Here is a 25343-nt window from a genome sequence, read left to right as displayed (position 1 = left end):
ACTCATCATGTTGTAGTCTTTAGTTTGTAGTTTTTTACGCAGAGTCTAGTGGCCCTGTCACAACCCTCCAACTTCCGTCCCATGATTTAGGTGGCCTTCAGACTCCACTTACCCATGATTCACCACTGCTAAACCAGTCTTGGGTGGAGCTCTGTCTGTCTTTCATGTGTGTGTATGTGTGTGTGTGTGTGTGTGTGCATCTCTGTGTGTAAGTGAGCTTCTGTGTGTCTTTCCTTTCATGTGTGTGTTATGATGCCAACTTTGCTCCTGGTCTTTGCAGTGTAAAGCTACAGCTCCTCTGTCCTTGTCACAATCGCCTAGCATCACCCTAAAATAATGATGGGAACAAACAGAGTAGTCTCTCCCCGTGTCCCCAGCACCCCTTGTTATTAATATAGTGCATTTACTGTTTGTTGACTTCTCCCTTTAAACTGGGTCAATTACACCCCCGGTGTTTCAACTGGGTCATTGGAGTTGTTGTACAAGGCAATAGGCAAGTAAACTCAGCAACAACAAAAAAAACGTCCCTTTTTCAGGACCCTGTCTTTCAAAGATAATTTGTAAAAATCCAAATAACTTTACAGATCTTCATTGTAAAGGGTTTAAACACTGTTTCCCATGCTTGTTCAATGAACCATAAACAATTCATGAACATGCACCTGTGGAACGGTCGTTAAGACACTAACAGCTTACAGACGGTAGGCAATTAAGGTCACAGTTATGAAAACTTAGGACACTATAGAGGCCTTTCTACTGACTCTGAAAAACACCAAAATAAAGATCCCCAGGGTCCCTGCTCATCTGCGTGAACGTGCCTTAGGCATGCTGCAAGGAGGCATGAGGACTGCAGATGTGGCCAGGGAAATAAATGGCAATGTCCGTACTGTGAGACGCCTAAGACAGCACTACAGGGGGACAGGACGGACAGCTGATCTTCCTCGCAGTGGCAGACCACGTGTAACAACACCTACACAGGATCGGAACATCCGAACATCACACCTGCAGGACAGGTACAGGATGGCAACAACAACTGCCCGAGTTACACCAGGAACGCACAATCCCTCCATCAGTGCTCAGACTGTCCTCAATAGGCTGAGAGAGGCTGGACTGAGGGCTTGTAGGCCTGTTGTAAGGCAGGTCTGGGGCGGTGTGTCACAGCATCCTCGGACTGAGCTTGTTGTCATTGCAGGCAATCTCAACGCTGTGCGTTACAGGGAAGACATCCTCCTCCCTCATGTGGTACCCTTCCTGCAGGCTCATCCTGACATGACCCTCCAGCATGACAATGCCACCAGCCGTACTGCGCGTTCTGTGCGTGATTTCCTGCAAGACAGGAATGTCAGTGTTCTGCCATTGTCAGAGAAGAGCCCGGATCTCAATCCCATTGAGCACGTCTGGGACCTGTTGGATCGGAGGGAGAGAGCTAGGGCCATTTCCCCCAGAAATGTCAGGGAACTTGCAGGTGCCTTGGTGGAAGAGTGGGGTAACTGTCACGCCCTGACCTGGAGAGACTGTTATTCTATAGGTAGTTTGGTCAGGGTGTGAAACTCTGTTTTGTATTTCTATGTTTGGCCGGGTGTGGTTCCCAATCAAAGGCAGCTGTCGCTCGTTGTCTCTGATTGGGGATCATACTTAGGCAGCCAGTTTTCCTGCCTGGGTTGTGGGATCTTGTTTGTGTTTCGGTGTGTTTGGCTTGTTTGTGTATAGCCTTCCGACGTCACGTTTCGTTGCCTTTTGTTGTTTTGTCAGTGTTTATTGTTTTAATAAACATGTATGCATTCCACGCTGCACCTTGGTCTAATCCGTCTCTCAACGATCGTGACAGTAACATCTCACAGCAAGAACTAGCAAATCTGGCCCAGTCCATGAGGAGGAGATGCACTGCAGTACTTAATGCAGCTGGTGGCAACACCAGATACTGACTGTTACTTTTGATTTTGACCCCCCCTTTGTTCAGGGACACATTATTAAATATGTTTTAGTCACATGTCTGTGGAACTTGTTCAGGTTATGTCTCAGTTGTTGAATCGTGTTATGTTCATACAAATATTTACACATGTTAAGTTTGCTGAAAATAAATGCAGTTGACAGTGAGAGGACGTTTCTTTTTCTGCTGAGTTTATTTCAGGTCATTGTGTAGATGATGTAGAGAGTATGATTTGACTTGCTCAAAGGCACAACAATGACTTTATACAGTGCATTCGAAAAGTATTCAGACCCCTTGACTTTTTCCACATTTTGTTACGTTACAGCCTTGTACTAAAATTGATTTAAAAAATAAATAATCATAATCTACAACACAATACCCCATAATGACAAAGCAAAAACAGGTTTTTAGAAATCTTGGCAAATGTATTAAAAATAGAAACAGAAATACCTTATTTATATAAGTATTCAGACCCTTTGCTAAGAGACTCGAAGTTGAGCTCAGGTGCATCCTGTTTCCATTGACCATCCTTGAGACATTTCTACAACTTGATTGGAGTCCACCTGCTGTAAATTCAATTGATTGGACATGATTTGGAAAGGCACACACCTGTCTATATAAGGTCCCACAGTTGACAGTGCATGTCAGAGAAAAAAACAAGCAATGAGGTCGAAGGAATTGTCCGTAGAGCTCCGAGACAGGATTGTGTCGAAGCACAGATCTGGGGAAGGGTACCAAAATATTTCTGCAGCATTGAAGGTCCCCAAGAACACAGTGGCCTACATCATTATTACATGGAAAAAGATTGGAATCACCAAGACTCTTTCTAGAGCTGGCCGCCCAGTAAACCGAGCAATCGAGGGAGAAGGGCCTTGGTCAGGGTCACTCTGACAGAACTCCAGAGTTCCTCTGTGGAGATGGGAGAACCTTCCAGAAGGACAACCATCTCTGCAGCACTCCACCAATCAGGCTTTTATGGTAGTGGCCAGACGGAAGCCAATCCTCAGTAAAAGGCACATGACAGCCCGCTTGGAGTTTGCCAAAAGGCACCTGAAGACTCTAAGACCATGAGAAACAAGATTCTCTGGTCTGATGAAACCAAGATTGAACTCTTTGGCCTGAATGCCAAACGTCACGTTTGAAGGAAACCTGGCACCATCCCTACGGTGAAGCATGATGGTGGCAGCATCATGCTGTGGGGATGTTTTTCAGCAGCAGGGACTGGGAGACTAGTCAGGATCGAGAGAAAGATGGACGGAGCAAAGTACAGTGAGATCCTTGATGAAAACCTGCTTCAGAGCGCTCAGGAACTCAGACTAGGGCAAATATTCACCTCCCAACAGGTCAATGACCCTAATTACACAGCCAAGACAACGCAGGAGTGGCTTCGGGAAAAGTCTCTGAATGCCCTTGAGTGGCCGAGCCAGAGCCCGGACATGAACCCAATCGAACATCTCTGGAGAGTCCTGAAAATAGCTGTGCAGCGACACTCCCCATCCAACCTGACAGAGCTTGAGAGGATCTGCAGTGAAGAATGGGAGAAACACCCCAAATACAGGTGTGCCAAGCTTGTAGCGTCATACCCAAGACGACTCAAGGCTGTAATCGCTGCCAAAGGTGCTTCAACAAAGTACTAAGTAAAGGGTCTGAATACTTATGTAAATGTGATATTTCAGGGTTTTTTTGTTTCTACATTTGAAAAAAATTATAAAATGCTGTTTTTGCTTCGTCATTTTAGGGTCATACCTTCAAGTAGGTTTCAGTTTTGCTGGGCATTGTGGGATGGCGGATGGGCGTAAGAATCTGCCTCTGGTGCCAAAAGTTGCATGTTCAGCTCAATCCCAACCTTACAAATTGTGCCTAAAGTTATCCTTAAACACTTTGAAATGTTACGTTCAGAACAACTTCAAAATGTGGCGTTTGACAAACATGGATGAACATCTAATTCTGACGTGAGACTGAGAGCTTCTTGCGTATTTGCACACACGCATGCACGCACGCACACACACACACACACACACACACACACACACACACACACACACACACACACACACACGCACACACACGTAGGATATTATAGCGCAACAGTACTCACCGAGACCCAAACAGGATACACGCAAGCCTGATTTTCCCAGGTTCCTGTGGAGAACACATCCACACAATGTTATTGAGTGGAAAAACACACACACACACACACACACACACTCTATCAATGGCATGGTATTAGACAGGATGTAAACACTTAAAACGTACTGGCAGCTGTGTGCTCCGCAAGCACGCCGGACTGTCACGATCGTCATAATGAGCGGACCAAGGCGCAGCGTGATATGAGTACATACTTTAATAGGTACTTTTAATTACAACACAAAACAACAAAATTATACGTGAAGTCCACGGTCAATAACACAAACCTACACGGAACAAGATCCCACGAATAACAAGTGCACAAAAGGCTGCCTAAGTTTGGTTCCCAATCAGAGACAACAAGCAACAGCTGATTCTCGTTGCCTCTGATTGAGAACCACCCCGGCCAACATAGAAACACATAACCTAGAACAGAACATAGGAAACGAAACATAGACACTACACAAAGAAACTAACACCCTGGCTCAACATACAAGAGTCCCCAGAGCCAGGGCGTGACACGAACAATGGAAAAGGAACAGAAAATCTGTTATAATGGCAGAGCAGAGGTTTCAGTCCTGCTGCGTCTCATTGTGTTCCTCCTAGTTGATCAGAGGACAGAATCATTGGACCACAGGGTCTCCTAAGTCTCTGGTCCAATCATGAATCAGAATGGAGAGATTACCGGGAAAAGAGAGTTGATTTAGCCCGTCTATCACACGCAACACTCTCACAGTGGATTTTCCCTGGTCCTGGAGCATTGTGCTGTTTTAAAAGCCCCTTTGAGGACTGTATGGGCTGAATTGACTCATCACATAAAGGACAAAAGTGTATTGTTTTGTTTACCTCTGTGGAGTTTGAAATTGTATGAGTGATTTTGTACGAAACGTTTTGAGTGTTTTTTTCTCTCTTTCTAGTTCAGTGAGGCATCAATCTCTTCTTCAGTTCTCTCATTCGTTCTCACAGTCAGACTGTTGTAGACACACACGCACACACACACGCACACACACACACACACACACACACACACACACACACACACACACACACACACACACACACACACACACAGAAATAGCAGACAATTCTACCCTAGAACATTCTATTGTTTTTGTCTGCTTCAGGAACACAACGCGACAGTATCGGCAGCATATGCCACTATCCCCACTGCAGAGCTAGTTTATTACTATAACACCACTGCAGAGCTAGTTTATTACTATAACACCACTGCAGAGCTAGTTTATTACTATAACACCACTGCAATCCAAAACACCTTTCTGTCTCTCTCTCTCTCTCCATCCCTCTTGCTCTTTCGCTCTCTGTCTATCTCCCTCTATCTCTCCTCTCTCTCTCTCTCTCTCTCTCTCTGCTCTCTCTCTCTCTCTCTCTCTCTCTCTCTCTCTCTCTCTCTCTCTCTCTCGCTCTCTCTCTCTCTCTCTCTCTCTCGCTCTCTCTCTCTCTCTCTCTGTCTCCCTCTCTCTCTCTACCACCCCTCTTTCTCTCTCTCTCTCTCTCTCTCTCTCTCTCTCTCTCTCTCTCTCTCTCTCTCTCTCTCTGTCTCCCTCTCTCTCTCTACCGCCCCTCTTTCTCTCTCTTGCTCTCTCTGTCCCTCACAGTACACTTCTGATCTATGGCTCTCTTCCAAAGCCTCATTTAGTCTAAGATAATTCTCAATTTCCTCCTAGCTGATCCATGCTAATAGTTTTAGCCTGCTATAAAACGGGGACAAAATGAGAGTTTGACATTTGAGTTCCATTGCACTCCGAGAATTCCTCATTCCTCTTAGAGAAAAAGAAGAACAGGTGCTTGATAGCTTTCCTCTGGCACCTGTCAATCTGTCATCACACATTGGTTGGCTGCAGAGTATCTCTGGTGACCGATGTGGTTCTGGATGCCGAGAATAGTTTTAGAGAGAATTCTGTATAAGTGTTTTTTGATCACATGAAGAAATCGTATTGGTCTATATTCCTGTAATCTTATTTCATTTAGTTGGCAATTTAGCAGCTCGGTTGAAGGGAACTTTTTTTTTTATTATAATTTGATGGGGAAAAAACGAGTGGAATTGCCAGCTGCCAGGAATGTTACCAGCCTGTCAGATGTCTGAAAAATATTCAAATGACAGCAACAGGAATGTAAATGTGTTCAACTGTTCAGAGAGATATGGAAAAGCTCTAGACAGACATAAATACAATCAGACATAGGCTACACTCCGGAATGAATCGGTGCATTCTGGAACTGCCTCACAGAGAGAGAGGGAGAGAGAGAAAGAGAGAGAAGGAGAGAGAGACAGAGAGGGAAAGAGAGAGAGGAGAGAGAGAGAGAGAGAGGAGAGAGAGAGCGGCGAGCATGGAGAAAAAGAGCAGGGAGAGAGATTGTACTGCAAAGAAACCAAGGACATTGATTTTCACACATGGACGCACGCACACACCAACACACACACACACACACACACACACACACACACACACACACATCATCAATAGCCAATGCACTGCAGAACACATCCTTACATAGTCCTAAAACAGAGTAAACAACAACTTATCATTATTATTATTAAGAAATATGCCCCTGCTTTCAGATAAAGACATGTATTCACTGCTGTAAATGACTCCATTAAAAATGCCAAAACTGCCGTCCTAACGGCTAAGCAAACAACTAAGGAGCCATACAAGGCGAAACATTGCCATTTGAATCCAACCTCATGCTATCTGACACCACATGTGTCAAACTCATTCCAAGGGGGGGGCTAGGCCATTTCCATCTAACACATTCAGTAGAGTCAACATGCAAAACATACTGTACATTAAAGACAGTTTCTGATGCATTGGTGATAGCTAAACCAAGCCTTGAGGTAAAATGTCAAATGAGTCACTTAAAGAAGCCCCTCGTACAGTGGGGAAAAAAGTATTTAGTCAGCCACCAATTGTGCATGTTCTCCCACTTAAAAATATGAGAGAGGCCTGTAATTTTCATCATAGGTACACGTCAACTATGACAGACAAATTGAGGAGAAAAAATCCAGAAAATTACATTGTAGGATTTTTAATGAATTTATTTGCAAATGATGGTGGAAAATAAGTATTTGGTCACCTACAAACAAGCAAGATTTCTGGCTCTCACAGACCTGTAACTTCTTCTTTAAGAGGCTCCTCTGTCCTCCACTCGTTACCTGTATTAATGGCACCTGTTTGAACTTGTAATCAGTATAAAATACACCTGTCCACAACCTCAAACAGTCACACTCCAAACTCCACTATGGCCAAGACCAAAGAGCTGTCAAAGGACACCAGAAACAAAATTGTAGACCTGCACCAGGCTGGGAAGACTGAATCTGCAATAGGTAAGCAGCTTGGTTTGAAGAAATCAACTGTGGGAGCAATTATTAGGAAATGGAAGACATACAAGACCACTGATAATCTCCCTCGATCTGGGGCTCCACGCAAGATCTCACCCCGTGGTGTCAAAATGATCACAAGAGCGGTGAGTAAAAATCCCAGAACCACACGGGGGGACCTAGTGAATGACCTGCAGAGAGCTGGGACCAAAGTAACAAAGCCTACCATCAGTAACACACTACGCCGCCAGGGACTCAAATCCTGCAGTGCCAGACATGTCCTCCTGCTTAAGCCAGTACATGTCCAGGTCCGTCTGAAGTTTGCTAGAGTGCATTTGGATGATCCAGAAGAGGATTGGGATAATGTCATATGGTCAGATGAAACCAAAATATAACTTTTTGGTAAAAACTCAACTTGTCGTGTTTGGAGGACAAAGAATGCTGAGTTGCATCCAAAGAACACCATACCTACTGTGAAGCATGGGGGTGGAAACATCATGCTTTGGGGCTGTTTTTCTGCAAAGGGACCAGGACGACTGATCCGTGTAAAGGAAAGAATGAATGGGGCCATGTATTGTGAGATTTTGAGTGAAAACCTCCTTCCATCAGCAAGGACATTGAAGATGAAACGTGGCTGGGTCTTTCAGCATGACAATGATCCCAAACACACCGCCCAGGCAACGAAGGAGTGGCTTCGTAAGAAGCATTTCAAGGTCCTGGAGTGGCCTAGCCAGTCTCCACATCTCAACCCCATAGAAAATCTTTGGAGGGAGTTGAAAGTCCGTGTTGCCCAGCGACAGCCCCAAAACATCACTGCTCTAGAGGAGATCTGCATGGAGGAATGGGCCAAAATACCAGCAACAGTGTGTGAAAACCTTGTGAAGACTTACAGAAAACGTTTGACCTGTGTCATTGCCAACAAAGGGTATATAATAAAGTATTGAGAAACTTTTGTTATTGACCAAATACTTATTTTCCACCATCATTTGCAAATAAATTCATAAAAAATCCTACAATGTGATTTTCTTTCTCATTTTGTCTGTCATTGTTGATGTGTACCTAGGATGAAAATTACAGGCCTCTCTCATCTTTTTAAGTGGGAGAACTTGCACAATTGGTGGCTGACTAAATAATTTTTTCCCCCACTGTACAAACCGCCCTGTCACGTCTTATACACATCCCCTGTTATGCCGCTACTCGCTAGCACTATTTTTATCTTCTGTTTAAATAGATGATCAAATTAACATTTAGTGACACATAAAATCACACCCTGAAAATATTGGAATAGTGAGAGATGTAACAGAAGGCGTTTTATAGCGCTCTCGTCAAACTCAGGGAAAATGAGGAGATTAGGGCCTGCCAGAGAAAAGCTCAGAAGTTGCAGAGTAGGAAATCACCAGCTAAGCCTGCAGCCGTTAAGCCGGGATCGCCTGAAATTCTCCTTGACTGATGCGCACTAGTGGAGCGAGAAGAGAGGGTGAGGGAGAAGAGAGAGAGAGAGGGGGGGGGGACAGATAAGTAGATGGAGGAAGGAATTGGTACCAAGTGAATTGGAGTGATAGGGGAACTAAGACAGAGAGAGGGAGAGAGAGAGATAGAGAGAGAGAGAGAGAGAGAGAGAGAGAGAGAGAGAGAGAGAGAGAGAGAGAGAGAGAGAGAGAGAGGCAGGGACGGAGACAGATAAACTGATAGAGAAACAGACACAGAGGGAAATGGAGTGATAGGTGAACCAAGAGACAGACAAAAAAGTGAGAGATACAGAAGGAGAGAGAGAGAGAGAGAGAGAGAGAGAGAGAGAGAGAGAGACTCCAACATGTAGACAGTGACAGAGGGTAGATTCTGAAAGTCCAAAAGTCCAGGTGGATCAAACACAGTACACTGTTGACGGCAGGTAGCTTACGAAGCCACTCCTTCGTTGCCCGGGCGGTGTGTTTGGGATCAGGTAGCTTAGTGGTTAAGAGCGTTGTGCCAGTAACCAAAAGGTCTCTGGTTCTAATCCCCGAGCCGACTAGGTGAAAAATCTGTCGATGTGCCCTTGAGCAAGGCACTTAACCCTAATTGCTCCTGTAAGTCGCTCTGGATAAGAGCGTCTGCTAAATGACTAAAATGTAAATATTCTATATGACAGCATACTGTTGAAGTATTCTATATGACAGTATACTGCTGAAGTATATGACACGGAATGAGAAATGTGAAATAACAGCTGGTTTCCCACAGGGCTCAGTGTGTGTGTGTGAGTGTGTTAAATCTACCGTGAGTGATCTATGAATCACAGGAGGCTGGTGGCACCTTAATTGGGGAGAACGGGCTCATGGTAATGACTGGAGCGGAATCAAATACATTTGACATTTTAATAATTTAGCAGACGCTCTTATCCAGAGTGACTTACAGTTAGTGAGTGCATACATTATTATTATTATTATTTTCTTCATACTGGCCCCCCGTGGGAATCGAACCCACAACCCTGGCGTTGCAAGCACCATGCTCTACCAACTGAGCTACACGGGCCCATAAATGGTTCCCAGGTGTTTGATGCCATTCCATTTGCTCTATTCTGGCCATTATTATGAGCTGTTCTCCCCTCAGCAGCCTCCACTGATGTGCATGTTATATTGGCCCAATTAAACTTCAACGCTGGGCCCCTGAACATTCCAGAACGTAATCAAAGGTACTGAGAGGAGGAGGGGGATTGGTCACACATCCCAACACAAAAAAGGGTTCCAAAAGGGTTCTTTGTCTGTCCCCATAGGAGAACTCTTTTGGGTTCCATGTAAACCCTCTGTGGAAGAACCCTTTTAGGTTCTAGATAGCACCTTTTTGTCTAAGAGTGTAGGTGTCATTTAATATAGGACGAGTGTTTATTACATAGGTTTTCTACAGACACTAACATACAGGGAGGGAAAAAAGTATTTGATCCCCTGCTGATTTTGTACGTTTGCCCACTGACAAAGAAATGATCAGTCTATAATTTTAATGGTAGGTTTATTTGAACAGTGAGAGACAGAATAACAACAAAAAAATCGAGAAAAACGCATGTCAAAAATGTTATAAATTGATTTGCATTTTAATGAGGGAAATAAGTATTTGACCCCTCTGCAAAACATGACTTAGTACTTGGTGGCAAAACCCTTGTTGGCAATCACAGAGGTCAGACATTTCTTGTAGTTGGCTACCAGGTTTGCACACATCTCAGAAGGGATTTTGTCCCACTCCTCTTTGCAGATCTTTTCCAAGTCATTAAGGTTTCGAGGCTGACGTTTGGCAACTCAAACCTTCAGCTCCCTCCACAGATTTTCTATGGGATTAAGGTCTGGAGACTGGCTAGGCCACTCCAGGACCTTAATGTGCTTCTTCTTGAGCCACTCCTTTGTTGCCTTGGCCATGTGTTTTGGGTCATTGTCATGCTGGAATACCCATCCACGACCCATTTTCAATGCCCTGGCTGAGGGAATGAGGTTCTCACTCAAGATATGACGGTACATGGCCCTGTCCATCGTCCCTTTGATGCGGTGAAGTTGTCCTGTCCCCTTAGCAGAAAAACACCCCCAAAGCATAATGTTTCCACCTCCATGTTTGACGGTGGGGATGGTGTTCTTGGGGTCATAGGCAGCATTCCTCCTCCTCCAAACACGGCGAGTTGAGTTGATGCCAAAGAGCCCCATTTTGGTCTCATCTGACCACAACACTTTCACCCAGTTCTCCTCTGAATCATTCAGATGTTCATTGGCAAACTTCAGACGGCCCTGTATATGTGCTTTCTTGAGCAGGGGTACCTTGCGGGCGCTGCAGGATTTCAGTCCTTCACGGCATAGTGTGTTACCAATTGTTTTCTTGGTGACTATGGTCCCAGCTGCCTTGAGATCATTGACAAGATCCTCCCGTGTAGTTCTGGGCTGATTCCTCACCGTTCTCATGATCATTGCAACTCCACGAGGTGAGATCTTGCATGGAGCCCCAGGCCGAGGGAGATTGACAGTTATTTAGTGTTTCTTCCATTTGCGAATAATCGCACCAACTGTTGTCACCTTCTCACCAAGCTGCTTGGCGATGGTCTTGTAGCCCATTCCAGCCTTGTGCAGGTCTACAATCTTGTTCCTGACATCCTTGGAGAGCTCTTTGGTCTTGGCCATGGTGGAGAGTTTGGAATCTGATTGATTGATTGGTTCTGTGGACAGGTGTCTTTTATACAGGTAACAAGCTGAGATTAGGAGCACTCCCTTTAAGAGTGTGCTCCTAATCTCAGCTCGTTACCTGTATAAAAGACACCTGGGAGCCAGAAATCTTTCTGATTGAGAGGGGGTCAAATACTTATTTCCCTCATTAAAATGCAAATCAATTTATAACATTTTTGACATGCGTTTTTCTGGATTTTTTTGTTGTTATTCTGTCTCTCACTGTTCAAATAAACCTACCATTAAAATTATAGACTGATCATTTCTTTGTCAGTGGGCAAACATTCAAAATCAGCAGGGGATCAAATACTTTTTTCCCTCACTGTACATATTGCATCTTCCTATAGTCTAACGCAGCCACTTACAGGTACTATGCCACATTATTTACTAACACTTTTGTGTTATGGAAAAGTTATGTCTCTTCCTCTAAGAAAAGTTATGTCTCTTCCTCTAAGAAAAGTTACGTCTCTTCCTCTAAGAAAAGTTACGTCTCTTCCTATAAGAAAAGTTACGTATTTTCCTCTTGCATTGTATTCTGCTTTTGGGAGATAGAGGCAGGCAATTTGGTTTATCTGTCTGTGGAATAAGAGCTGAGATGTGCATCCCTGGTACCCTGTGTAGAGGCCTGTCCTTATTAGACCAGTCTATCAGCCTGGTTCTATTCACCAGTCAGTTGGAAACTGTACTATATGGTGTGAGCGGTGGGATTCATGTGCCTCTGATGTGAAATGGGAAATGTGGCCAATAATGATAAATCAGTATGGTAGGATATACAGTGCCTTGCAAAAGTATTCATCCCCCTTGGCGTTTTTCCTATTTTGTTGCATTACAACCTGTAATTGAAATGTTATTTTTTATTTTTATTTTTGGATTTCATGTAATGGACATAAATTAAATAGTCCATATTGGTTAAGTGAAATTAAAAAAAAAACTTGTTTCAAAAAATTCTAAAAAATAAATAACGGAAAAGTGGTGCATGCATATTCACCCCCTTTGTTATGAAGCCCCTAAATAAGATCTGGTGCAACCAATTACCTTCAGAAGTCACATAATTAGTTAAATAAAGTCCACCTGGGCGCAATCTAAGTATCACATGATCTGTCACATGATCTCAGTATATATACACCTGTTCTGAAAGGCCCCAGAGTCTGCAACACCACTAAGCAAGGGCCACCACCAAGCAAGCGGCATCATGAAGACCAAGGAGCTCTCCAAACAGGTCAGGGACAAAGTTGTGGAGAAGTACAGATCAGGGTTGGGTTATAAAAAAAATATCAGAAACTTTGAACATCCCACGGAGCACCATTAAATCCATTATTAAAAAATGGAAAGACTATGGCACCACAACAAACCTGCCAAGAGAGGGCCGCCCACCAAAACTCACGGACCAGGCAAGGAGAGCATTAATCAGAGAGGCAACAAAGAGACTAAAGATAACCCTGAAGGAGTTGCAAAGCTCCACAGCGGAGATTGGAGTATCTGTCCATAGGACCACTTTAAGCCGTACACTCCACCAAGCTGGGCTTTATGGAAGAGTGGCCTAGTCAAAGCCCAGACCTCAATCCAATTGAGAATCTGTGGTATGACTTAAAGATTGCTGTACACCAGCAGAACCCATCCAACTTGAAGGAGCTGGAGCAGTTTTGCCTTGAAGAATGGGCAAAAATCCCAGTGGCTAGATGTGCCAAGGTTTTAGAGACACACCCCAAGAGACTTGCAGCTGTAATTGCTGCAAAAGGTGGCTCTACAAAGTATTGACTTGGGTCGGGGGGGATACTTTCGCAAGCCACTGTACAACCACACACACACTAGTGCATGAGCACAAACACACACACACACACACACACACACCACACACATTGGTGCAAACACACACACACACACACACATACAAACAACATACACACAAGAGTCCCAAACAGTAACGCACATTCCAAGGTTACTGTAGTTAACTAAAACTGAATCTAAAACAAAAACGATGAAAAACAATTCAGTAAACTTAAATAAAATAATTAATAAACAAGTTTGAAAAACTACAACTGTACTGAAACTATTATCTTTCACTCCCTAACTAACTAATGGTATTTTCAAGCTTCGGAATCAGGTGAGTCACATTGAGATTAACTTTATTTATAGGCAAACTCAGTGAGATGACGTTGCCACGAGCAGCACCACAGACATTGGTCACCTTCCACTGCTTAGACGTTGCATGCATCAACCGATGGTTTCGTACCACGTCATCGACTGTGCAGTCGGGCACCAGATTGCTATAACGTCAGTCGTGTTCCCCTGCTCAGACGTTGCTGACGCATGCCAGATCTTACACACGCCTAGATAGGTATTATACCACATCATATGGTATAGCAGTCTGGTGCCCGACGGCACAGTCGATAACGTGGCATGCAACCATTGGTTGATGCATGCAACGTCTAAGCAGAAGAACGAGCCCATTGAGATGAGCGAGATGCAAGACTTTGCTCTCACACGGTAACACATAGTATCTCTGCATGTGCATGGGTGCGCTTCACGCTGCTACAACGTGTTAGCTACGGGACCAAAACCACTTCAACGCTCCTGGTTGTTGAGGAAATTGACCCACTTCTATTGTTTACTTGGTGCATTTTCGTCATCACTTCCTCAGTCTACATTTAAACCCAACCTAACCTAACCCATGACCTGACCCATCTGATGCATTACTGCCCCACAGTGGAAAATAAGTGACAACTCTATAATGGAGACAGTAAATGTCTACTTTGTCATCAACACTAAAACTGAAATTAAATATTATTTTAAAAAAGATAAATGTTTTTATAAAACTTTAACTAAATAAAAATGATTAAATCAGATCAGAAATAAACATCTTAAAACTAGAAATGAAAACATAAATAAAAATACTAAACTATAATAACCTTGGCACATACACACATGCACACACACACACACACTTTTTAGATTCCATTGCAGATACAAGTGGTAATTTCAGAGAGACTTGTTAGAAACAAGAAAAAATAGTTTTTTTGTGTGAAACTGGCATAAATCTTTCTTATGAAGATGTAGAATCATTAAGTCTGGAAGAGACAGTCTCCAATGCTGAAAGTCACAGCTTGTTTCAATAAAAATAAAAATAAATCACATCTCCATGACAACTGTGAATGAATCTAATAGCCTATTATCATGTTGTGGTTCCGTCTCTGCTCTCTTCACTCTCTTCACTCTCTTCACTCTCTGCTCTCTGCTCTCTGCTCTCTGCTCTCTGCTCTCTGCTCTCTGCTCTCTGCTCTCTGCTCTCTGCTCTCTGCTCTCTGCTCTCTGCTCTCTGCTCTCTGCTCTCTGCTCTCTGCTCTCTGCTCTCTGCTCTCTGCTCTCTGCTCTCTGCTCTCTGCTCTCTGCTCTCTGCTCTCTGCTCTCTGCTCTCTGCTCTCTGCTCTCTCTCTCTCTCTCTCTCTCTCTCTCTCTCTCTCTCTCTCTCTCTCTCTCAATTCAATTCAATTTGCTATGAGAGGGGGTCACTGTATTTTAGATGTTTCCTAAACTTAATTGCTATTTTTTTAGTTTTTATCATTAGTGGATATTGGCCTAATTCTTCCCTGCATACATTGTTTGTAGTTTTCTTCTGGACATGTAGGATAATCTTACAGAACTCTGCATGCAGGGTTTCAATGGGTTGTTTGTCCCATTTTGTGAAATCTTGTTTTGCAAGTTGACCCAAACCTCGCTGCCATAAAGTGCAATTGGTTCAATGACAGATTCAATTCGTTATAGCCAAAATGTAATAGGTATTTCAATTTGAATTTGATTTTTAATGCCCTGCATGCTTTCTCTCTCAGTTCATTCACTGCATCATTAAGGTGTCCAGTTGAGTTTATTTTTAAACCTAAGTAATTGTAGTGCGTGCAGTACTCTATATATTTTGTACCAATTGAGAACTTTGGTCTAATTCCCTGAGGTCTGGATCTTCTCTGGAAAATCATTATTTTAGTCTTTTTGGGATTTACTTCCAGGGCCCAGGTCTGGCAGTACTGCTCTAGCAGGTCCAGGCTCTGCTGAAGGCCATGTGCTGTGGGTGACAGCAGGCATAGGTCATCTGTGAAGAGCAGGCATTTAACCTCTGAATTGTGGAGACTAACACCAGGGGCTGAGGATTTTTCTAGAACAGTGGCCAATTCGTTGATGTAAATATTGAAGAGTGCAGGGCTCAGATTGCAACCCTGGCGAAAGCCCCACCCCTGGTTAAAATTGTATGTTATTTTCTTGCCAATTTTGATGCTGCACATATTGCCATTGATTTAATTATGTCATATGTTTTACCCCCTACACCACTTTCAATAACTTTTTACAACAGTCCTGCATGCGCCAGAGAGGATGACTGCCGTTTTACAGTCCTCTAACCAATTGTATTATTATGTGTGTTTTTTCGCATTATTTGTAATTTATTCTGTACATAATGTTTCTGCCATTGTCTCTTATAACCAAAAAGAGCTTCTGGATATCAGGACAGCGATTACTCACCTCATATTGGACGAATATTTTTTCTTCAACAAGTCGGATGCGAAGGATATCCTACAGATACCCGACAAGGCCCAAATCCCCGTCATTCACAGGAGAAAGAGACAGAGATATCGTGGACATAGGTTGGGGTGCCTTGTAAGGATCCGACGGCGAGCGAGTAAACTGCCTCTTCCATCAATCCTATTAGCCAATGTTCAATCATTTGAAAATAAATTAGATGGCCTAAGAATACGGTTATCCTACCAACGAGACATTCAAAACTGTAATATCTTATGTTTCACCGAGTCGTGGCTGAACGACGACATGGACAACATACAGCTGATGGGATATACGCTACATCGGCAGGATAGAACGGCTGTCTCCGGTAAGACAAGGGGTGGCGGTCTGTGTATATTTGTAAACAACAGCTGGTGCACAAAATCAAATACTAAGGAAGTCTCAAGGTTTTGCTCGCCTGAGGTAGAGTATCTTATGATAAGCTGTAGACCACACTATTTACCAAGAGAGTTTTCATCTATATTTTTCATAGCTGTCTATTTACCACCACAAACCAATGCTGGCATTAAGATTGCATTCAATGAGCTGTATAAGGCCATAAGTAAATAGGAAAACGCTCATCCAGAGGCAGCGCTCCTAGTGGCCGGGGACTTTAATGCAGGGAAACTTAAATCCGTTCTACCTAATTTCTACCAGCATGTTAAATGTGCAACCAGACGAAAAAAAACTCTAGACCACCTTTACTCCATACACAGAGACGCATACAAAGCTCTCCCTCGCCCTCCATTTGGCAAATCTGTCCATAACTCTATCCTCCTGATACCTGGTTATAAGCAAAAACTAAAGCAGGAAGCAGCAGTGACTAGGTTAATAAAAAAGTGGTCAGATGACGTAGATGCTAAGCTACAGGACTGTTTTGCTAGCACAGACTGGAACATATTCCGGGATTCTTCAGATAGCATTGAGGAGTACACCACATCAGTCACTGGCTTCATCAATAAGTGCATCGATGATGTTGTCCCCACAGTGACTGTACGTACATACCCCAACCAGAAGCCATGGATTACAGGCAACATCCGCACTGAGCTAAAGGGTAGAGCTGCCGCTTTCAAGTAGGGGGACTCTAACCTGGACGCTTATAATAAATCCCGCTATGCCCTCCGACAAACCATCAAACAGGCAAAGAGTCAATACAGGACTAAGAATGAATCGTACTACACCGGCTCTGATGCTCGTCAGATGTGGCAGGGCTTGAAAAATATTACAGACTACAAAGGGAAGCACAGCCACGAGCTGCTCAGTGACACTAGCTTACCAGATGAGCTAAATCACTTCTATGCTCGCTTCGAGGCAAGCAACACTGAAGCATTCATGAGAGCACCAGCTGTTCCGGATGACTATGTGATCACGCTCTCCATAGCCGATGTGAGTAAGACTTTTAAGCAGGTCAACATTCACAAGGCCGCAGGGCCAGACAGATTACCAGGACGTGTACTCCCAGCATGTGCTGACCAACTGGCAACTGTCTTCACTGACATTTTCAACATGTCCCTGACTGAGTCTGTAATACCAACATGTTTCAAGCAGCTCAGTGACACAAGCTTACCAGATGAGCTAAATCACTTCTATGCTCGCTTCGAGGCAAGCAACACTGAAGCATTCATGAGAGCACCAGCTGTTCCGGATGACTATGTGATCACACTCTCCGTAGCCGATGTGAGTAAGACTTTTAAGCAGGTCAACATTCACAAGGCCGCAGGGCCAGACGGATTACCAGGACGTGTACTCCCAGCATGTGCTGACCAACTGGCAAGTGTCTTCACTGACATTTTCAACATGTCCCTGACTGAGTCTGTAATACCAACATGTTTCAAGCAGACCACCATAGTCCCCGTACCCAAGGACACTAAGATAACCTGCCTAAATGACTACCGACCCGTAGCACTGACGTCTGTAGCCATGAAGTGCTTTGAAAGGCTGGTCATGGCTCACATCAACACCATTATCCCAGAAACCCTAGACCCACTCCAATTTGCATACCGCCCCAACAGATCCACAGATGATGCAATCTCTATTGCACTCCACACTGCCCTTTCCCACCTGGACAAGAGGAACACCTACGTGGGAATGCTATTCATTGACTACAGCTCAGCGTTCATCACCATAGTGCCCTCAAAGCTCATCACTAAGCTAAGGATCCTGGGACTAAACAACTCCCTCTGCAACTGGATCCTGGACTTCCTGACGGGCCGCCCCCAGGTGTAAGGGTAGGTAACAACATATCTGCCATGCTGATCCTCAACACGGGGGCCCCTCAGGAGTGCGTGCTCAGTCCCCTCCTGTACTCCCTGTTCACCCATGACTGCATGGCCAGGCAGGACACCAACACCATCATTAAGTTTGCCGATGACACAACAGTGGTAGGCCTGATCACCGACAACGATGAGACAGCCTATAGGGAGGAGGTCAGAGACCTGGCCATGTGGTGCCAGGATAATAACCTCTCCTTTAACGTGATCAAGACAAAGGAGATGATTGTGGACTACAGGAAAAAAGAGGACTGAGCACGCCCCCATTCTCATTGACGGTGCTGTAGTGGAACAGGTTGAGAGCTTCAAGTTCCTTGGTGTCCACATCACCAACGAACTATCATGGTCCAAACACACCAAGACAGTCGTGAAGAGGGCACGACAAAGCCTATTCCTCCTCAGGTGACTGAAAAGATTTGGCATGGGTCCTCAGATCCTCAAAAAGTTATACAGCTGCACCATCGAGAGCATCCTGACTGGTTGCATCACCGCCTGGTATGGCAACTGCTCGGCCTACAGAGGGTAGTGCGTACGGCCCAGTACGTCACTGGGGCCAAGCTTCCTGCCATCCAGGACCTCTATACCAGGCGGTGTCAGAGGAAGGCCCTCAAAATTGTCAAAGACTCCAGCCACCCTAGTCATAAACTGTTCTCTCTGCTACCGCACGGCATGCGGTCCCGGAGCGCCAAGTCTAGGTCCAAAAGACTTCTCAACAGCTTCTACCCCCAAGCCATAAGACTCCTGAACAGCTAATCATGGCTACCCGGACTATTTGCACTGCCCCCCCACCCCCACCCCATCTTTTTACGCTGCTGCTACTCTGTTAATTATTTATGCATAGTCACTTTAACTCTACCCACATGTACATATTACCTCAACTACCTCAACTAGCCGGTGCCCCCGCACATTGACTCTGCACTGGTACCCCCCTGTGTATATAGCCTCCCTACTGTTATTTTATTTTACTTCTGCTCTTTTCTTCTCAACACCTTTTTGTTGTTGTTGTTTTATTTTACTTTTTTTTATTACAAAATAAATGCATTGTTGGTTAAGGGCTGTAAGTAAGCATTTCACGGTAATGTCTACACCTGTTGTATTCCGCACATGTGGCAAATAAAATTTGAAATAGAATCAAATGCTTTTTGGAAGTCGATAAATCAAGCGTACATTTTGGTATTATTTTGGTGTACGTGTTTATCTATCAGGGTGTGTAGGGTATAAATATGATCGGTCTTGCGATGTTTTGGTATAAATCTAATTTGGCATTTATTCAAGACATTGTGCTTTATTAAGGACGTTTAGAACTCTTATATTTATAATACTACAGAAAACCTTCCCCAGGTTACTGTTCAAACAAATGCCTCTGTAATTGTTAGGGTCAAATTTGTCTCCGTTCTTAAAGATTGGGTCCTTGATTCCAGATGTCAGGGAAATAACCTACACTCAGGATCAAATTAAACAGTTTTAATATAGCCAATTGACATTTTGCACTAGTGAATTTGAGCATCTCATTTAGGATGCCATCAGGTCCGCATGCTTTTTTAAATGTGAAGGCCTGAAATTTCTTATAGAGCTCCTGGCCAGAGCGACTTACAGTTGAAACACTCACTAGTGCATACATTCTTTTCTTTTTCATACTGGCCCCCTGTGGGAATCGAACCCACAACCCTGGCGTTGCAAACCCCATGCTCTACCAACTGAGCTACATCCCTGCCGGCCATTCCCTCCCCTACCCTGGACAATGCTAGGCCAATTGCGCGCCGCCCCATGGGTCTCCCGGTCGCGGCCGGATACGACAGAGCCTGGATTCGAACCAGGATCTCTAGTGGCATCTCTAGTTGTTTTTTTATATATATATATTATTATTTATTTTTTGCCATAAATTGTTTGTGTTTATGGACTCCTCAATTAGTGTCAGCTGCTTGATGTTGTACTGTGCTTTTTTTGGTTCAGATTGTACATTTATAGAGTTTTAAAGTCTCACAGTAATGAAGGCGTAATTCACCATTATTTGGGTCTCAATGCTTTTGGTTTGATAGTGAAGTTTTTTCCTTATAATTTTACAATCTGCATCAAACCAGTTGTGGTCGTTATTATTATTATTTTAAAATCAGTTTCAGTTGTGCTTCTTTTGCCGTTTACCTGAATATTTAGTTTATGTTTTTTACTACTAGATTGATGACTTCTTTACTGTGAGTGAATGTGGTATCTCTCTCTCTCTCTCTCTCTCTCTCTCTCTCTCTCTCTCTCTCTCTCTCTCTCTCTCTCTCTCTCTCTCTCTCTCTCTCTCTCTCTCTCTCTCTCTCACTCTCACTCTCACTCTTACTCTCACTCTCACTCTCAATTCAATTTCAGTTTCAATTTAAGGGACTTTATTGGCATGGGAAACATGTTTACATTGCCAAAGCAAGTGAAATAGATAATAAACCAAAGTGAAATGAACAATATATCTATATTTTTTTTACAGTAAACATTACACTCCAAAAGAATAAAGGCATTTAAAATGTAATATTCTGTGTTATACAGTGTTATAACAATGTGCAAATAGTTATAAACATAAATATGGGTTGTATTTACAATGGTGTTTGCCCTTTTCTTGTGGCAACAGGTCACAAATCTTGCTGCTGTGATCGCACACTGTGGTATTTCACCCAATAGATATGGGAGTTTATGAAAATTGGGTTTGTTTTCAAATTCTTTGTGGGTCTGTGTAATCTGAGGGAAATATGTGTCTCTAATATGGTCATACATTTGGCAGGAGGTTAGGAAGTTCAGCTCAGTTTCCACCTCATTTTGTGGGCAGTGTGCACATAGCCTGTCTTCTCTTGAGAGCCAGGTCTGCCTACGGCGGCCTTTCTCATATAGCAAGGCTATGCTCACTTTGTCTGTACATAGTAAAAGCTTTCCTTAAGTTTGGGTCAGTCACAGTGGTCAGGTACCCTCTGTTTAGGGCCAAATAGCATTCTAGTTTGCTCTGTTTTTTTGTTAATTCTTTCCAATGTGTCAAGTAATTCTCTTTTTGATTTCTCATGATTTGGTTGGCTCTAATTGTGTTGCTGTCCTGGGGCTCTGTGGGGTCTGTTTGTGTTTGGGAACAGAGCCCCAGGACCAGCTTACTTAGGGGACTCTTCTCCAGGTTCATTTCTCAGTAGGAGATGGCTTTGTTATGGAAGGTTTGGGAATTGCTTCCTTTTAGGTGGTTGTAGAATTTAACGGCTCTTTTCTGGATTTGGATAATTAGCGAGTATCGGCCTAATTCTGCTCTGCATGCATTATTTGGTGTTTTACGTTGTAAAAGGAGGATATTTTTGCAGACTTCTGCATGCAGTCTCAATTTGGTGTTTGTCCCATTTAGTAAATTCTTGGTTGGTGAGCAGACCCCAGACCTCACAACCATAAAGGGCAATGGGTTCTATAACTGAGTCAAGCATTTTTAGCCAGATCCTAATTGGTATGTCGAATTTTATGTTCCTTCTGATGGAATAGAAGGCCCTTCTTGCCTTGACTCTCAGATCGTTCACAGCTTTGTGGAAGTTACCTGTGGCGCTGATGTTTAGGCCGAGGTATGTATAGTTTTTTGTGTGCTCTAGGGCAACGGTGTCCAGATGGAATTTGTATTTGTGGTCCTGGCAACTGGACCTTTTTTGGAACACCAATATTTTTGTATTAATGAGATTTACTGTCAGGGCCCAGGTCTGACAGAATCTGTGCAGAAGATCTAGCTGCTGCTGTAGGCCCTCCTTGGTTGGTGACAGAAGCACCAGATCATCAGCAAACAGTAGACATTTGACTTCAGATTCTAGTAGGGTGAGGCCGGGTGCTGCAAACTGTTCTAGTGCCCTCGCCAATTCGTTGATATATATGTTGAAGAGGGTGGGGCATAAGCTGCATCCCTGTCTCACCACACGGCCCTGTGGAAAGAAATGTGTGTGTTTATTGCCAATTTTAACCGCACACTTGTTGTTTGTGTACATGGATTTTATAATGTCGTATGTTTTTCCCCCAACACCACTTTCCATCAATTTGTATAGCAGACCCACATGCCAAATTGAGTCAAAAGCTTTGGTCTTGGCCACGGTGGAGAGTTTGGAATCTGATTGATTGATTGCTTCTGTGGACAGGTGTCTTTTATACAGGTAACAAGCTGAGATTAGCAGCACTCCCTTTAAGAGTGTGCTCAGCTCGTTATCTGTATAAAAGACACCTGGGAGCCAGAAATCTTTCTGATTGAGAGGGGGTCAAATACTTATTTCCCTCATTAAAATGCAAATCAATTTATAAAAATTTTTACATGTGTTTTTCTGGATTTTGTTGTTGTTATTCTGTCTCTCACTGTTCAAATAAACCTACCATTAAAATGATAGACTGATCATGTCTTTGTCAGTGGGCAAATGTACAAAATCAGCAGGGGATCAAATACTTTTTTCCCTCACTGTATATGTTTTTGCTGTTTGTTCTTTGTTATAGGATCAAAAAGATTGGAGAAGTGGTTTATCCATACATCTCTGTTTGTTGTTGTTTGTTTAGTGTTTTCCAATTTTTCCAGAAGTGGTTAGAGTCTATGAATTCTTCAATTACGTTGAGCTGATTTCTGATATGCTGTTCCTTCTTTTTCCATAGTGTATTTCTGTATTGTTTTAGTGATTCACCATAGTGAAGGCATAGGTTCAGGTTTTCTGGGTCTCAATGTTTTTGGTTGGATAGGTTTCTCAATTTCTTTCTTAGGTTTTGCATTCTTCATCAAACCATTTGTCATTGTTGTTAATTTTCTTATGTTGTCTGCTTGAAATGTTTAGATTTGATAGGGAAGCTGAGAGGTCAAAAATACTGTTTAGGTTTTCTACTGCCAAGTTTACACCTTCACTATTGCAGTGAAACGTTTTGTCCAGGAAGTTGTCTAAAAGGGATTTAATTTGTTTTTTTGTTAGTTTTTTGTTAGGTTTCCACACTACTTTCCTTCCATCCATAGCATTTCTTAATATTATTCAGTTCCTTTGGCTTTGATGCCTCATGATTGAGTATTGCTCTGTTCAAGTAGACTGTGATTTTGCTGTGATCTATAGGGGTGTCAGTGGGCTGACTGTTAGCGCTCTGAGAGACTCTGGGTTGAGGTCAGTGATAAAGTAGTCTACAGTACTACTGCCAAGAGATGAGCTATATGTGTACCTACCGTAGGACTCCCCTCGAAGCCTACCATTGACTATGTACAGTGGGGGGGAAAAGTATTTAGTCAGCCACCAATTGTGTAAGTTCTCCCACTTAAAAATATGAGAGAGGCCTGTAATTTTCATCATAGGTACACGTCAACTATGACAGACAAATTGAGAAAAAGAAATCCAGAAAATCACATTGTAGGATTTTTAATGAATTTATTTGCAAATTATGGTGGAAAAAAGGTATTTGGTCACCTACAAACAAGCAAGATTTCTGGCTCTCACAGACCTGTAACTTCTTCTTTAAGAGGCTCCTCTGTCCTCCACTCGTTACCTGTATTAATGGCACCTGTTTGAACTTGTTATCAGTATAAAAGACACCTGTCCACAACCTCAAACAGTCACACTCCAAACTCCGCTATGGCCAAGACCATCAGTAACACACTACGCCGCCAGGGACTCAAATCCTGCAGTGCCAGACGTGTCCCCCTGCTTAAGCCAGTACATGTCCAGGCCCATCTGAAGTTTGCTAGAGTGCATGTGGATGATCCAGAAGAGGTTTGGGAGAATGTCATATGGTCAGATGAAACCAAAATATAACTTTTTGGTAAAAACTCAACTCGTCGCGTTTGGAGGACAAAGAATGCTGAGTTGCATCCAAAGAACACCATACCTACTGTGAAACATGGGGGTGGAAACATCATGCTTTGGGGCTGTTTTTCTGCAAAGGGACCAGGACGACTGATCCGTGTAAAGGAAAGAATGAATGGGGCCATGTATCGTGAGATTTTGAGTGAAAACCTCCTTCCATCAGCAAGGGCATTGAAGATGAAACGTGGCTGGGTCTTTCAGCATGACAATGATCCCAAACACACCGCCCGGGCAACGAAGGAGTGGCTTCGTAAGAAGCATTTCAAGGTCCTGGAGTGGCCTAGCCAGTCTCCAGATCTCAAACCCATAGAAAATCTTTGGAGGGAGTTGAAAGTCCGTGTTGCCCAGCGACAGCCCCAAAACATCACTGCTCTAGAGGAGATCTGCATGGAGGAATGGGCCAAAATACCAGCAACAGTGTGTGAAAACCTTGTGAAGACTTACAGAAAACGTTTGACCTGTGTCATTGCCAACAAAGGGTATATAAAAAAGTACTGAGAAACTTTTGTTATTGACCAAATACTTATTTTCCACCATAATTTGCAAATAAATTCATTAAAAATCCTACAATGTGATTTTCTGGAATTTTTTTTCTCATTTTGTCTGTCATAGTTGACGTGTACCTATGATGAAAATTACAGGCCTCTCATCTTTTTAAGTGGGAGAACTTGCACAATTGGTGGCTGACTAAATACTTTTTTCCCCCCACTGTACATACCCAGTGTGCGACAGAGCTGCAGGAGTTGTGACCCTTTTTTGTTGGTTATGTTGTCATAGTTGTGCCTAGGGGGGAGGGAATGCTGTCACCTCCAGGTAGGTGTTTGTCCCCCTGTGTGCTGATGGTGTCAGGTTCTTGTCCAGTTCTGGCATTTAGGTCACCACAGACTAGTACATGTCCCTGGGCCTGGAAATGATTGATTTCCCTCACCAGGATGGAGACGCTGCCTTCATTAAAGTATGGGGATTCTAGTGGGGATATAGGTAGCACACAGGAGGACATTTTTCTCTGTTGAGATAATTTCCTTTTGAATTTCTAGCCAAATGTAAAATGTTCCTGTTTTTATTAATTTAATAGAGTGAGTTAGGTCTGCTCTATATCAAATTAACATACACCCTGAGTCCCTTCCCTGTTTCACACCTGGTAGTTTGGTGGATGGGACTACC

At 43.4% G+C, this 25343-nt stretch overlaps 1 protein-coding gene across 2 annotated transcripts in view; it reads right to left on the bottom strand.

The window, feature by feature from the left end:
- Positions 1-25343, bottom strand: part of kcnab1b (potassium voltage-gated channel subfamily A regulatory beta subunit 1b) — a 77014-nt gene that overhangs the window by 46097 nt on the left and 5574 nt on the right. For both annotated transcript variants that reach the window (XM_041842548.2, XM_041842549.2), the window contains exon 2: positions 4026-4069. In XM_041842548.2, coding sequence (XP_041698482.1) covers positions 4026-4069 — 44 coding nt within the window. The remainder of the gene's footprint in view (positions 1-4025; positions 4070-25343) is intronic.

Source organism: Coregonus clupeaformis, chromosome 21 (assembly GCF_020615455.1).
Source record: "Coregonus clupeaformis isolate EN_2021a chromosome 21, ASM2061545v1, whole genome shotgun sequence".
Taxonomy (NCBI): domain Eukaryota; kingdom Metazoa; phylum Chordata; class Actinopteri; order Salmoniformes; family Salmonidae; genus Coregonus; species Coregonus clupeaformis.
The sequence above is the reverse complement of the archived record's forward strand: the minus strand, read 5'-3'. Positions and strand labels throughout refer to the sequence as shown.